At 43.4% G+C, this 14634-nt stretch overlaps 1 protein-coding gene across 1 annotated transcript in view; it reads right to left on the reverse strand.

The window, feature by feature from the left end:
• Nucleotides 1-14634, reverse strand: part of htt (huntingtin) — a gene marked incomplete at its 5' end in the record, with an annotated part of 37494 nt that overhangs the window by 21230 nt on the left and 1630 nt on the right. Inside the window, 31 exons of the mRNA XM_079220229.1 lie at nt 7-85; nt 201-424; nt 1232-1309; nt 1426-1536; nt 1627-1747; nt 1839-1969; nt 2125-2342; nt 2457-2641; nt 2802-2947; nt 3061-3181; nt 3401-3547; nt 3667-3767; nt 3897-3960; nt 4141-4280; nt 4363-4460; nt 4756-4914; nt 5008-5145; nt 5679-5790; nt 5888-6003; nt 6121-6247; nt 6929-7111; nt 8056-8444; nt 8559-8636; nt 8914-8961; nt 9298-9502; nt 9590-9768; nt 9912-10053; nt 12344-12482; nt 13612-13691; nt 13805-13864; nt 14078-14198. Coding sequence (XP_079076355.1) covers nt 7-85; nt 201-424; nt 1232-1309; nt 1426-1536; nt 1627-1747; nt 1839-1969; nt 2125-2342; nt 2457-2641; nt 2802-2947; nt 3061-3181; nt 3401-3547; nt 3667-3767; nt 3897-3960; nt 4141-4280; nt 4363-4460; nt 4756-4914; nt 5008-5145; nt 5679-5790; nt 5888-6003; nt 6121-6247; nt 6929-7111; nt 8056-8444; nt 8559-8636; nt 8914-8961; nt 9298-9502; nt 9590-9768; nt 9912-10053; nt 12344-12482; nt 13612-13691; nt 13805-13864; nt 14078-14198 — 4240 coding nt within the window. The remainder of the gene's footprint in view (nt 1-6; nt 86-200; nt 425-1231; nt 1310-1425; nt 1537-1626; nt 1748-1838; nt 1970-2124; nt 2343-2456; nt 2642-2801; nt 2948-3060; nt 3182-3400; nt 3548-3666; nt 3768-3896; nt 3961-4140; nt 4281-4362; nt 4461-4755; nt 4915-5007; nt 5146-5678; nt 5791-5887; nt 6004-6120; nt 6248-6928; nt 7112-8055; nt 8445-8558; nt 8637-8913; nt 8962-9297; nt 9503-9589; nt 9769-9911; nt 10054-12343; nt 12483-13611; nt 13692-13804; nt 13865-14077; nt 14199-14634) is intronic.

Here is a 14634-nt window from a genome sequence, read left to right on the forward strand (position 1 = left end):
GTTTACCTTGTCTCCTCTGTTGCGTGTTGCATTTGCAATATTGTACCTCAGCTGGTTCGACGCTTTTTGCATCACATCAAACCATCTAGAAGAGGAACAAGAAGGCAGGTTCTGTAATGTTCAAACTGTAGGTCTGCATATTTGTCTGGAAGCATGTCATTCATGCTCCTGTGTCTAATCTGTGTGGTGCTACAACTCACCCAGAGGTATCGTGCTCCTGTTCAGCCTGCACCATGTTACGAAGACTAGCATCAGCGAGAGCCTGAGTGAAGTGAGTGTACGGCGCCATGAAGCAGTAGTGGTAGAGGCCTGGTCGCAGGTTGGATGAGCCGAGACGGAGAGCCTTACCCTGGGAACGGCTGGGTCCACTCAAGGCGCCTTCGCACTGGGAGGCCAGGTTGGTGCCAAAAAGGGTCTTCAACAGCTACAGACAGAGAGGTCTTAAGTTACTAAAGAATAAAAAAAACAATAGTTTGGAGTCTACTATTATTTAGATATGTTCATTTTCAAATAAACTGGCTTGTACACTTTAAATGTATTATTTCATTAAGGCACATTTCTTCCATTTGGATTCAATTTCAGATGTGGATTCTCAAATTTAGTCTGGGATACGGTCCAAAATGGAACATATTCTTTATATGCAAAGTCAGTACCTTTTCTTTGCACCTGAACATAGTTAATCTCCAAGAGTGTTTTATAGAATATTCCCCATGACCAGCTTTGTTTTCTTAGTGTTTGAACCAACATTTGGTTGTTTAAATCTTTTACTTGTGATTTTGGTGTTGAATGAGACACTTTTCTTTGTGAAAGTCCCAGCAGGAGTGATTACTGAAGGGGACATTATCTACCGTTATTATCTACAGTTTTCAAAGAAACAAAAATTCAGATTTCTTTTAAATAAATTCAGTAATAAATTAAAGTCACTATAATGCTAAGAGTTATGTTTTGGGAATTTGTTGCATCTTGAAAGGGCTCAGGCCAGATGACACTCGGCTAGTATATAACCAAGTGTGTGTATAAAGATGTATGGAACCATCGCACAGGGGAACCGAAGCCTTTTCAGGCCCTGTCGGAAGGAACCAGCCTCACTCTGTGTGGAGTCGCACTGGTTGCAGCACACTGCTCAGTGTTGCAACCATAAAGACTGCCACACACACACACATACGCAATGAATGTGACAATACAATAAATTAAAATCTACAACCAGGGACATAAACAGTAGATTACTGACCTGTTGTACACAAACAGTAGCCATGGTTGGTTCCCTGGAGAAACAGGACTTAAGGTAGCCTAAGATTTCCTCCACACTCTGACGGAAAACAAAATAACATAGTTTTATTAAAGTTTCATTCAGTCAATGTGAACAAGAGTGGTGACAAATTATTATAAGTCTGATTTCCAATAGCGCTGACGTCATGTCTTTACCTTACTGATGTCATGTAGTGTGGCCAGCTCCAAGAGCTGAGACAGAACATCTAGAGTCGAACGCAGGAAACCTCCAAACTTCTCCTGGCTGCTGTGGAGGTCCAGCGTCACCTAGGAGATAATAAATACAAATAAAAATTAACACCAACCGCCATTCAGGCAACAAAAACTTGTTCTGTCATGGTAGGAAGTAGTTCTGACCTTGTAGTTGGCATGTGTAGCTTTGAGGACATCATAGAGCTTGAGGTAGGGTGGCAGGTGGTAGAAGTTGCCAAAGGTGGTGGACTTGTTTATGGCGGTTGACCCAGTGCCGTCTGCTGGCCTGCCTGCTCACAAAAAGCAAAACATCAAACTTTTGATATAGTCACAGACAAGTCACAGAGCTCTTCACCTGTAATTGGTCAGGTGTGCACGTACCTGTGTTGATATCATTGCTTTTCTTTGGGCTCATAGGAGCAGCACTGGGCTCAGCAGCATCCTTCTCCTTGCCTTTTCTGCGGATGGGACTGAGGGAGGGGGTGTTGCTCAGGGAGGGGAGGGTGGCCTAACAAAAACAGGAGTGAACAGAATATAGAAAGTTAACTATATACGGTGGCCTTCATGTGGATGCAACTTAGTCATAAGCAGATCAATGAAAGCAAAATGCGACTTAAAAATAATCACTTCGAGCCAATCAAAACAAAGACTCTAAACAGTTACCTTAACCGCTGGTCCCGGTGGTGTGTCATCAAGCACATGGGCACAGATGTTAAGGATCTTCAGTAGGTGAGAGAAGAGCTGCTCCACCATGGCCACCAGGGAGCGCTCTGACAGCCCTGCCCATGGCTCCTCCATCTTATTTGGGTTAGGGTTGGTGCTACCACTGCTGCCTTCTTCCTCTCCCACCCAGGGGTTGCGCATGCATTTAGGGGCCACAGCTGGGAACATGATTAAGGGACATGTTACTCAATAACAGGTCACTGCTTTTGTAGGTTTACAAATACAATTTAATGTCAAGCTAGAGGTACAATCTGTATGCATATATTACACACCAGCAAGCAGATTGCCGGAAAGCATCAGTGCATCCTGGTGTGAAGAAAGATCCAGTGGAAACCAGGCAGAGGAGAGTAAAGAGAGGACCATGTTGGCCATTCCTACTGTCAGAGTCCTCCGCTCATTGTCTGGTGCAGATGAAGAGGTGGTGGAAGAGGCTGGAGCACTGCTAGGCTGTGACAAACTGCAGAACAGAGAGACAAGGACAACAGTTAGTCAGGTGTAATAGAAAGAAGAAAATTAAATGATGAGAGAGAGTAATGTCTTTTTCTAGCAGAATATGCAACTATGATGGAATGAAATGTACAAAAACAGGATGAATAAAAGAGAGAGGGGACACAAACCTAAGGGCCCTGCCTCTACTGCGGCTGAGGCTAGAGCGGGAAGAAAAGCTGCTGCTGGAGCTAACATAGCCACAGTGCCAGCCTGTACTCCAAGTGCACACTGGAAATTGTACAGCCAGGAGGCACAAGGCTTCACAGCAGCCAAACTGCAGAAAAACAGACAAATTAATTGTAACATGTTATCATAAAAAACAAAAATACACACCAGAAACATTTTACACAGCAGGCAGAAAAGTGTTATGTGTGATTGAAAGCTCACAGTCAAGGCTCTGGAGGAAGAGGAGGTGAACGCATGGGAGACTGCGGTAACAACTCTGGACAAATTGTTCTCGATTGTGACATCAGACACATTGTTGGACAAGTTGTAGCCTCGGTACGTCCTGGCAGACAGAGAAAAGAGCAAAGATCCTCATTGATTGTGTTCTGCGATTTTGGCATAAGCTTGGTCACTGAACCATTTAGACTTAATTTTAAAGCTCTGGTCGACTGTACATTACAACTGTGGGAACCATAAAAAGAACAAGCAACCCATTACCTTGAGAATAATCTCTTAGCGATAGAATGACACCAACGGAGTGAGTGTCTGTGTGCCCATGTACCTTGTGATTGTGCTAACTGTAAACTGGGAGGGGGGTTGTGTCTCGTGCATCAGCAGCTGCAGGTAGACTGAACTCTGGTCCCGGGCAATAGCCACTACTGGGTCCACTTGACCCTGGTCACAGTCATAGAACAACCTGGAAACCAGCCTGAGAGAGGCACAGAGATGGATGAGAAAATGAAAAGGTAGTCATCAGAAAGACAGAAAATACATACATTTACACAATAGCCCAGAATACAGTATATTAAATTAGATAAGATGGTATACCTGCTGACAGCAGAGGCGGCCACGTGCCGGACTCTGGGGTCATCATCTCCCAACAGACGGATGACCACATCATTCAGCACTCTCTCCTGCAGCCGCAGACGCTACATAGAGAAGAATGTGGAATTAGGGTCGGCAACTCAAGTTAAAAACTTTTAGGATACACACTGCACATGTTTGTGTCAAAAAATGACTTTGAATTCCACATAGGAAAGGTAGAAAGGAGAACTTACCCCAGTGTAGTGATGATCCCCTTTGTGCAAAGTTTCTGTTTTCCTCTCGAGGAAATTAACTAACCTAAAAGAGGAAAGAGTGAATATCTTAAAAAGGCACAGAATATTTATTTGTATTTATGTTTAATTTACATTCAGACACTGTTAATGTGTAGGGTATAGTGATTTAGAGAGTGTAGTCCAACCAGGACAGCAAGATGCAAGTAGCTCTAGTAACACAGAAAAAGATCAAAATGTATTTTACCGGAAGTCCATTTCAGCCAAAGTCTCCAAGAGCTCCGTGCGAACAAGCCAATAGGAGGAGTCCCTCAGAGCGAGAAGGTTTATCAGCAACTGCAGGCCTAGCTCACTCAGGGTACTGCTGCACACAGTCATGAGGCAGTGCTGAAACACACATCAAAAAAGGTCAGCCTCAAACACACATGTAGAGCACAGACTACTGGCACATTCATGCAGATACACTTACTCTCACTGCAGAGCAAGCCATCTTGCATGTGACAGAGGATTCATCTCTCAGAGTTCTCTGGAGCAAAGGCACCAAGTCCACCAGGGACAGCGGATTACCTGGAGAAAAACGTGTGATACAGGTGATCATTAAATACTATCCAAACTTTCATTATGTCCACACCAAGAAGAACACACCTGTGCAGATAAGATACTTTATCAATCCCGAAATAAATTATTGTGCCAGAGTTTCATTAAAGATTACAATAGAATAGCAAAAAACAATAGAATACAACAATATAACAACAATTATTAAGTATAAAAGAAGAAAAAAAAGAATACAACAGCAATAAGAGTAAGGTAAATAAATAAAGTAAAAAAAGGAACAATACCACCCCCCCTCCCACACACACACCTGTTGCACTCTGCACGCTGGCCAGCCAGGTGTGTATGTTGTAACGTGTTTTGGTGAGTGCAGCTTGTATAATGGCTGCACAGAGGATGGCTGTGGCCCCTCTGATCTGGGGGTCCCCATGCTCAATGAGGCCCAGAATGTCACTGATATACTGCTGTTCTGCAAGGGGGCAGAGAAAAAGAGCCGGGTCATGTTCTAACTCCCACTGCAAAAAATGCACTACATGCCTTTCATTTTTGTATGCCCTCTCACCTTCAACTGGAATGCCGTCCAGCGGCTCCAGGTAGAGGGAATTAAAGAAGGCTTCAGGGTGCAGAGCTGCTGCTGCCCCAACACAGCTGACCGCCAGAGCCTTCACGCTCACTCGCACTTCCTTGTCAGGGGTCAGACCTGGAATAACATAGCAAAGCAAAGATTTACACACACACACACACACACACACACACACACACACACAAACAAAAAACAAAAGAAAGTCAGATAAACAACTGACAACATTAAGTTAAGGCCGTGTCTCTAAATGTTGTTAAAACTACCGTTTTGTAAACACAAAGTTCATAGGTTTTGTATCATAGCAGTGTCAATAAAATGTACACTACTGAACGTCTGCAAAAATTAGGTTTAGTTATTTATTAAGGCTTTCATCAGACATGCCCTGCATTGATCAAACTAATCAATAAACATATTCTGCTAATTGTCTTAATGCCATGATACGGTCTTCTAATATTGTCATTTCATGCTCTTCATATGTATTTGGATCAATAATATTGGTTCTGTACGTGCTGCGATTGTTTACCTGAAAATTGACACCGTTTAACAGTTTTTAAATACTGGGCTAGTGGGATTGGTGATTAATTAGACTTAGGCGAACAGGATGACAGTGTTTCTAAATCACACCCATGTCATATTTTTATAACACTCACCATTCTTTTGTCCTGTCAGTAGGAAGGAAGCAGCAAGAAGCCGTACACAATGCACCAGCGGCTCCACCCCTTGGTCAGTATAATGTCCAATTGGACCCTTTATTCGTGATGGCTAAGAAACAGGCAGTTGAAGTTAAAGACAGACGAATAATAATTTACTGTAACTTCTGGTGTGAAAAACTGGCATGATTGTTTTAGTGTGCGTTTACCTTATTGTCAGGTTCCGGTTCAGCCGGTTCGTCCTTTGGTATGAAGCGGTCCACACTGCTGTCTGAACCCTGCCGGTTGTGACCTCGGCCATCGAAGAGATGAGGTTTGCTCAGCGCTGCACACATAGAAACAATAAGTATGCTTTAAAAAAACATTATATTAATAAGCAGAACCTGTTTTCGGTTAAGATGAGGGTTTCTGTGTTTGTGCCAAAATGTGTACACAAACATACCCAGGGCTGACTGCAGGATTGGGTCCTGGGGCTCTTCTTGGGAGGAAGGTGCTGCGCCTTCTTCTTCTTCATCCTGTAATGTCCCGATCTGCATCCCAGAGTACTGGCTCTCACTGCCATCCAGCACCTTATGCATAGACACACAGAGCAAACCCCTCAAGTCAGGAACTACACTTATATTACATAAACACTATAATGCAACAAATTGAAAATGCTACCGCATGCAAAGGATTCCTAGTTAGTTCCGTCTCATTCGTTATCGAGTTAGATTTGCTGGATTGAGGACAGAGACACACACAACATAACAAACAATGACTAAAACTGCAAGTCAAACAAACATTTGAAAACTACTTGATCATGCTTGGGTCACTTCATTTACAGCAAATCAACTACACACAGGAAAAAGCACAGGCTTAAGAACTCGATTTTTGGTTGCCACAGTCCACCAGAGGAAGAACCAAATCTGAAGGAGAACAATTAAAAAAGGAACAGATGGCCTTCATGCTTCTACTTTGAACTCTCCACTACAAGCCATCAAGAGGGGATGTTGGGGTTGCTTGTTTTTACAAAAGGTCTTTCAAAAGCATCTCATTTGGGGTGGGGGAGGGCGGAAATCACTGGACACAAGGAAGAGGGGAAGTAGGGGCATGATGTATTGTCAATGACAAGGGAAAAAGTAGCAATACGCAGGGCAGGGCAAATTATGTGCATGGGTTGTGACGAACGAAAGGAGAAAGAATGAAGAGAGCCAAAAGTTTCCAGACAAGCAAGCCCCTCCCACTCCGTTCAAAGTGTCCAATTGGCTGACCTTGTCACTAGTGCTAGAGGAAGAGGAGGTGGCATAGAAGGAAGAAGAGGAGGAGAAAGAGAAAGAAGAAGACGAAGAGGAAGCAGTGTAGATAGAAGAGTCGCTGTCTGTGGCATCGGGACCCTCGGTGGAAGTTGGTGAGGGAGGAGACGGCTCAATCACCTGCGGCAATGGAGTGTGCGACTGAGACGAAGCGGGGAAAAGGATAAAGGGGGAGGGGTGGGCAAGACCATAGAGGTAGAATTGTTAGAGTGGACTATCTCGCACCAAAACGTCTCTGAGGGGGAGCAGCAAAACCCAAATGATTGAATCAAGAGGCACAAATCTTGAAATGAAAATGAATGTATTAAAAATAACTGCCAACCAGCTCCCAAAACTTTTAGATGGCACAAGCCTGTAGAAAAAGGCCATTACAAAACCAGGATCCTATCTATGACAACGTTGTTGTCTTTATTTATACTCCTATACTTGCTGTGACAAAAAAGTTGGTTTAGATACTGTACAGCATGAACTTGAGCCAATGGCTGTCTGTAAGGTAGGATATAAATTGAAAGACTAGATGATTTGCAAAACGGTTGACAGTAATTTCAGTATATGCAATTCGTAGGAAATTGTCTAAAACTTTAATGGCAATACAAAAATGTGAGGAATGAATATTGTCCCTTCTACGAATACTAACTATGAAGTGTAGCATCATTCATAACTGGGAACTATGCCTTTAGGGACATTAGGGTTCATAGTTAATTACAGTACTGCATGGTAATTAAGTCTTTCAGTGTCAATGGAAGCGCACGCATACACACACACCCTGCTAGTATATAACGGAGTGTGTGTATAAAAATGTATGGAACCATCGCACAGAGAAACCGAAGCCTTTTCAGGCCCTGTCGGAAGGAACCAGCCTCACTCTGTGTGGAGTCGCACTGGTTGCAACACACTGCTCAGTGTTGCAACCATAAAGACTGTCCCCCCCACACACACGCACGGACACGCGCGCGCACACGCACACACACACACACACACACACACACACACACACACACACACACACACACACACACACACACACACACACACTATCTTCTAACCAAATGAAATCTCACTCGCAAGCCCACAGTCTCACTGACCAGCTCTGCTACATCTGAAGGTGTGACAGCTGAGTCTGGCCCCTCGGTGGTGGTCTGGGACGAGTCGCTAGGTGGAAGGGATCGATCGTTCGCGCCTAGCAGAGTCGCGCCTTCTCCTAAGGGCCCTCCCTCCGTCTCTGGTGTGGTGTAGTCAGCCGTCTCTGGAGTAATGTTGGCCCCGCCACTGGAGCTTCGACTCAGCATTTCCTCCTCGTTGTCATTGGGTGATTCGGGAGTGTCTGATGCAGATGTCCCGCCTGCGCCCTGCTCCGAGGAGGCACTGAGATCCACAGAGTCACCAGGCTGCAGGGTATGCTGGGAGGAGCGCGGTTGCTCGGTGATGATGTCCACCTGGGTTGCAGAGGAGCCGTCTGCACCAACGACTGTCGCTGAAGGAAAGATGCATTCAAAGCCCGTCTATGACTGTTGCATGGGGCTTTACCATCTAGTTTGAAAATTGCAGCTGCCAAATACATTCTGACGCCTGCTGATTGTTGTCTTACCTGCGAAGGCACCAGTGGTGACCTCTGTTCTTTCGGCGTCATCGTCCAACCCATCCTCTTCCCCAGAAAGCATTTTACCTAGAAACAGATTTAGTGTCAACATATCAGCACTATCTCTAGTGGGAAAGAGACTGAAACCGTTTATGATGTAAATTTACTTTGAACTGAGTGCATTCAAATACAAAACAACAAAAGACTCTGCCTTTGATTTTCTTAAATATATACAAATATTGTCCATTATTGACAATATATCATGAATCTAGAAGGCAATCAACCACCCTAGCTGACTCAGTCGGAGGAAAATTTGCCCAAACCCTGACTGAATCACTTAGACGGGGATAAAAGGACCAGTCACCTCTTTGTTTCCTGAGAAGGAGTGGACTGCAAGAGGACCCTCCCCCCGCTGCAAATGGCAGGAAACAGGAAGTAGAAACAGGAGGCAAGGAAGAGAGAAGCAGCAAAAGCTCAGAGGGAGTCATAGGAAAACCAATATTATTTACAGACGACAGAATTAGAAGAAGCCAAGCAAAGAAAAAGGTTGTAAACTCAGACCAAAGCAGGAACAAGAGTAGAGCATCTAAACAGTCTGGTCGACGAAAAGTCTGTCAGTAGTGGTTAATGAAATAAAAGCTACTTGAAGCAGATACATTGCCCCCAAGTGCCAGGTGACTCTGTAAAACCCTGTAGAGCCCTGAACAAAAGCTTCAATAAGACAATCCCGACTTAATGGTGTGTTTACCAATGAGCTCGAGGATGCTGCTGGAGCGTGCGCGGCTCTCTGTGTCCTGGCGGAAAACAGTGCCATGAAGAATGCTGCCTGCGGTGATGAGCATGTGCAGAAGCTCTGGTGGGGGAGTCCTGAACATCTGCTGCAGGAGCTCCAGAGATGCTGTGACCACATTGTGATCCCAGTGCTGTGTGTAGTGTAGGGTCAGCTCGTACACCTTCAGACACACATGCATATATATAAAATTTAGTCAAAACTAAATAATTAACATACAAACACTGGTATCCACACAATCACTCTCTACCTGCAGAAGTTGTTCAGGTGTTGGCTGTACATCAGCCTCCTTCCTCATGACTCCAAAGCTTCCTTTGAGGCTGGTGGTGTTGACTTGCTGCTGCAGCAGAGGCATCAGGTAGCGAAGGGTTAACAGCACCCCCAGAATTAGGTGGGTGGGGTGCTCTTCATCCACTGGAACCAGCAGACCTAGAAACGGTTTGACGGCCAGGGTGTGTGATTACTCATCCTCTTTGAATGTCTGTAGCCATTTAATACCAAACTAGCTCACAAATGTTACCTGAAACAATCTTAACTGTTAAGTCAGAGAGAGAGTGTGAGTGAGTGCCTACCCAGCAACACATTAAGGAGCCATGTGTAGAAGTAGCTGGTGCGTCTGGAGTGTTGGCACACACTAACGGCTGAGCTGGCTGCTGTCCGTCGGATGGTGGGGGAGCTGGACTTCAGGTTGGCCACAAACGACTTCAGCAGCACCTGGGACAAAAATTATTTGACTACAATGAACGCAAGCTGTTGCATGATCTAAGCCCTGTCGAATTACTGTGTGACGGAACCAGCCGTAACAGCGACAGGCCCAATTGAAGGTGACGTTTCTAGGTTTCTGCAGTAAACACCTTTATAAAAAGGAACTAAAAACACTTATTTATCCCCTTGTCTTTATTGAGTGCACGCAATGTAGATATGCGGAGTTAATATAAGTGCTAACAGTTTTCTGTCAGTTACCTGCAGCCGACAATCCTTCAGAGAGACTGGCGCCGCTGCAGCACACCTGACTAAATAGACCCTCAGCCAGAGGGGTGTTCTCAGCAGCCAGTCTATTCTACACCACTAAGGAGAGAGGTCTTCTCACCCCTTCCAATTAACCATGGACTCACCGACATATATATACACACACGTATGTATGTATGTATGTATGTATGTATGTATGTACACACACATACATACTCACCTAAAGGATTATTAGGAACACCATACTAATACTGTGTTTGACCCCCTTTCGCCTTCAGAACTGCCTTAATTCTACATGGCATTGATTCAACAAGGTGCTGAAAGCGTTCTTTCGAAATGTTGGCCCATATTGATAGGATAGCATCTTGCAGTTGATGGAGATATGTGGGATGCGCATCCAGGGCTCGAAGCTCCCGTCCACCACATCCCAAAGACGCTCTATTGGGTTGAGATCTGGTGACTGTGGGGGCCATTTTAGTACAGTGAACTCATTGTCATGTTCAAGAAACCAATTAGAAATGATTCGAGCTTTGTGACATGGTGCATTATCCTGCTGGAAGTAGCCATCAGAGAATGGGTACATGGTGGCCATAAAGGGATGGACATGGTCAGAAACAATGCTCAGGTAGGCCGTGGCATTTAAACGATGCCCAATCGGCACTAAGGGGCCTAAAGTGTGCCAAGAAAACATCCCCCACACCATTACACCACCAGCAGCAGCCTGCACAGTGGTAACAAGGCATGATGGATCCATGTTCTCATTCTGTTTACGCCAAATTCTGACTCTACCATCTGAATGTCTCAACAGAAATCGAGACTCATCAGACCAGGCAACATTTTTCCAGTCTTCAACTGTCCAATTTTGGTGAGCTCTTGCAAATTGTAGCCTCTTGTTCCTATTTGTAGTGGAGATGAGTGTTACCCGGTGGGGTCTTCTGCTGTTGTAGCCCATCCGCCTCAAGGTTGTGCGTGTTGTGGCTTCACAAATGCTTTTCTGCATACCTCGGTTGTAACGAGTGGTTATTTCAGTCAAAGTTGCTCTTCTATCAGCTTGAATCAGTCGGCCCATTCTCCTCTGACCTCTAGCATCAACAAGGCATTTTCGCCCACAGCACTGCCGCATACTGGATGTTTTTCCCTTTTCACACCATTCTTTATAAACCCTATAAATGGTTGTGCGTGAAAATCCCAGTAACTGAGCAGATTGTGAAATACTCAGACCGACCCATCTGGCACCAACAACCATGCCATGCTCAAAATTGCTTAAATCACCTTTCTTTCCCATTCTGACATTCAGTTTGGAGTTCAGGAGATTGTCTTGACCAGGACCACACCCCTAAATGCATTGAAGCAACTGCCATGTGATTGGTTGATTAGATAATTGCATTAATGAGAAATTGAACAGGTGTTCCTAATAATCCTTTAGGTGAGTGTATATATTCTGCAGTGAAAGATGGCTCGGGAGTGTCTCCTGTTTCATGGTGATCTCAATATGTCGTCTTAAATTCTAGTTAATGCGTTTTGTAAACTTTAACTAAATTATGTATAACTTATTTATTCTTATTTGTCACTGTTCAGATTTTGTTCCCCATTTTAATACCTGTAAATATTATTGGGTGAATAAAATCCTTATTTTTCCCACCTTTACCTGCCCTCCCAGTTTCATGCTTACCCTGGTCCTTCACATACTGTATATAATTTTTGTGAAATTAGTTGCGTCTTAATAACTTTTTAAATGATACATTTTTGACAATCCTGGAAGGGAGCAATCCTTCAACATGTAATGTGTGTGGATCCAAGATGGGAAATACAAACTTTTGAAAGGGGAAACCTCTCTTCAGCTTTTTTTTAATTTATTACAGCTTCCAAATAAACCAACTTAAATGGGTAGTGAAAGAGTAAGGAAACAGGAGCGGAAACACAACATTTCCAGAGACAAATAATGCAGCAAAACCATTATTTGAAAGCAAAAATGATTGCGTTCAAATAAATGTTGCCATACTATACAGTTTCAACATTTCTGCTGTGTGGATACCTTGATCTCGCCATCATTGGCGAAGTGCCCCAAGGCGGCCATGATCTTGGGCATTGCAGCTGCCAGAGTCTCCTGTACTGTCTCCTCCTGTCGCTTGGTGATTCGAGAGAGACATGGCAACAGGTTGACCAGGTAGGGTCTGGACCACATGAGACGGAGAGAGAGATGAGAATACAAACAGAAGAAAGTAGTAAAAGAACATTTAAAACTGAGTGAGACACTAATGTTCCTCCCTCTAACCATAGCTAATTGTAAGGCATGCCTGCAATCCGCTGACATAACTGTTTTCAAGAGGCTGTAGGTGGCTGAGCTTTAAAGCTTTTGGCATCATCACATGAAGGGGGCTAAATAAAGCTACACATTTTGGAGAGGGGAAACACTGGAATGGCCATATTTAAAGGGGTCCCTTGACCTCTCACCTACATTCCTCACCAGTATCCCATGTACACACATGCCTACTTTAAGGTATTATGAAAATATATATTAAAAAAAAAGGCTTTTTGCCTAATTTAAAAATTGTGTTTTTGAATATTTCTGCACACCGGGGTCCTTAAACAGTCTTGGAATTGCGTAAAGTCATGGAATGACTGGAGAGCTCTAAGACTTGTGAATCCAATGAGATACATTGCATTCATGTGTGATGTTAGTCCCCATAGTAGCCCTTTCACATAGCGACACCATTAATTGAAACTTCATTGTATAAAATGACCTGTTGGGATTCAGAGGATGTACTTTCTTAGGTACATTGATAACAAAATGGTTTCTGAGCAGTTTCCAGAACAGAAGTGCTTGCCATCCTTTCGCCAAAAAATGCAATTCTTGCAAAAATTCTTGCAGAACTTATGAAACATGTGCATGGGCTCATATACCTCCATCATATTATTCTAAGCCCTGATACGCTTCTAAAATGTATGTTTAAATAACTCATTCATTTATATTTCTGATTTATGACTATAACAACTTGACACACTGCTGAGCTGCATCTCAAATGAATCTTCAGGTTCCCAACTTTCAGATGATTTATACTGCTTTTATGTTGTATAAACTGTTGACCTGCTATCTTCCCCCAACGACTTCGAAAAAAAACAACAAAAATTGTCTATGTGGGTCTCTAAGAGTTAACCAAATACTGATTTTTAGATAATAAGTTTACAATCTACAGCTTAATTTGCTATCCCGGGATTTTACCCTCTGAGTTCCGCATAATTTAAATATTGATGCCATGTGAATGAAGTAGAAAGACATTTTCTGGTATTGTGTGTGTATACCTGCATTTCTGTGGTCTGATGAGGTGCGCAAGCTCGGCAAACCTCCACAAAGCTGCCCTCAGACTTCGAGAGGCACTGTTCTACAGAGATACACAAATGTTCATTAACATCGTCACATGAAGTGTTTTTGTTTTTTCAGACATTTGTGAGGATAAAACTGTTGCATAAAAAGATGCAGAAACTTATCCAATACCTTTTTAATTTCTTTGTACAGTTCCAGCTGCAGTCTAGGCAGGTTTGAGTCCATCAAAGCCTGAAAATAAATATAACAAAAATGTACACGATGCTAACATATCTTATTACATCATGCACACCCAAATCAAGGCTCATTATTCTGTAATTGTATCATGTCTTCAGTGGGTACCAACTGTAAATTAATTGATGATCAACGTTATTGTCCTATTATTGAAGAAACAATGACGGACATTGTTGAAAAGAGGAGTATGGAGCGCTGCTCAGTGCTCACTTTGATGATTTTGTTCAGGCACTCATCAGCTACCATCCGGACATCTGATTCGCTGTCATCACTGCAGAGCAGGAACATCTCCATGGCGATGCCCAGCAGTTTCTGAAACTCTGGAGAGGTTCTGCTCCCAGGACCATAGAGAAGAAAAGTGAGGCAAATGTCATTACGCACATACATATTCATCTTTCAACAGCCATTGTTTATTCAAGATCGTTATTCTGAACTTTTCACAAATGAAACACTGAAATGAACACACGCAAGTGCCATTTTCTATTCAGCTATATTTCAGTCACAAGCTTTTCACAGGCTAATCTGAGTTCCTGCCTCTGCCTCCCTCACCCTTGCACATACACACAGATTAGTCCTGGAGTATCGGATTTAATGAGACTTTATGGGGAATTATTGATGATTATGGTCAAGTTTGGTTCTGAACTGCATGGAGCTGAACAGCACACATTTTACTTTTGATAATAATACATAATAAAAAGATAAAAGCAACCAATAAGAGCTTTCTGAGCTTCATATAAAACAACTCACTTGGAACTTGTCTTTGAACA

The sequence above is a fragment of the Taurulus bubalis genome (genome assembly GCF_910589615.1).
Source record: "Taurulus bubalis genome assembly, chromosome: 6".
In the NCBI taxonomy this organism is placed as follows: Eukaryota; Metazoa; Chordata; class Actinopteri; order Perciformes; family Cottidae; genus Taurulus; species Taurulus bubalis.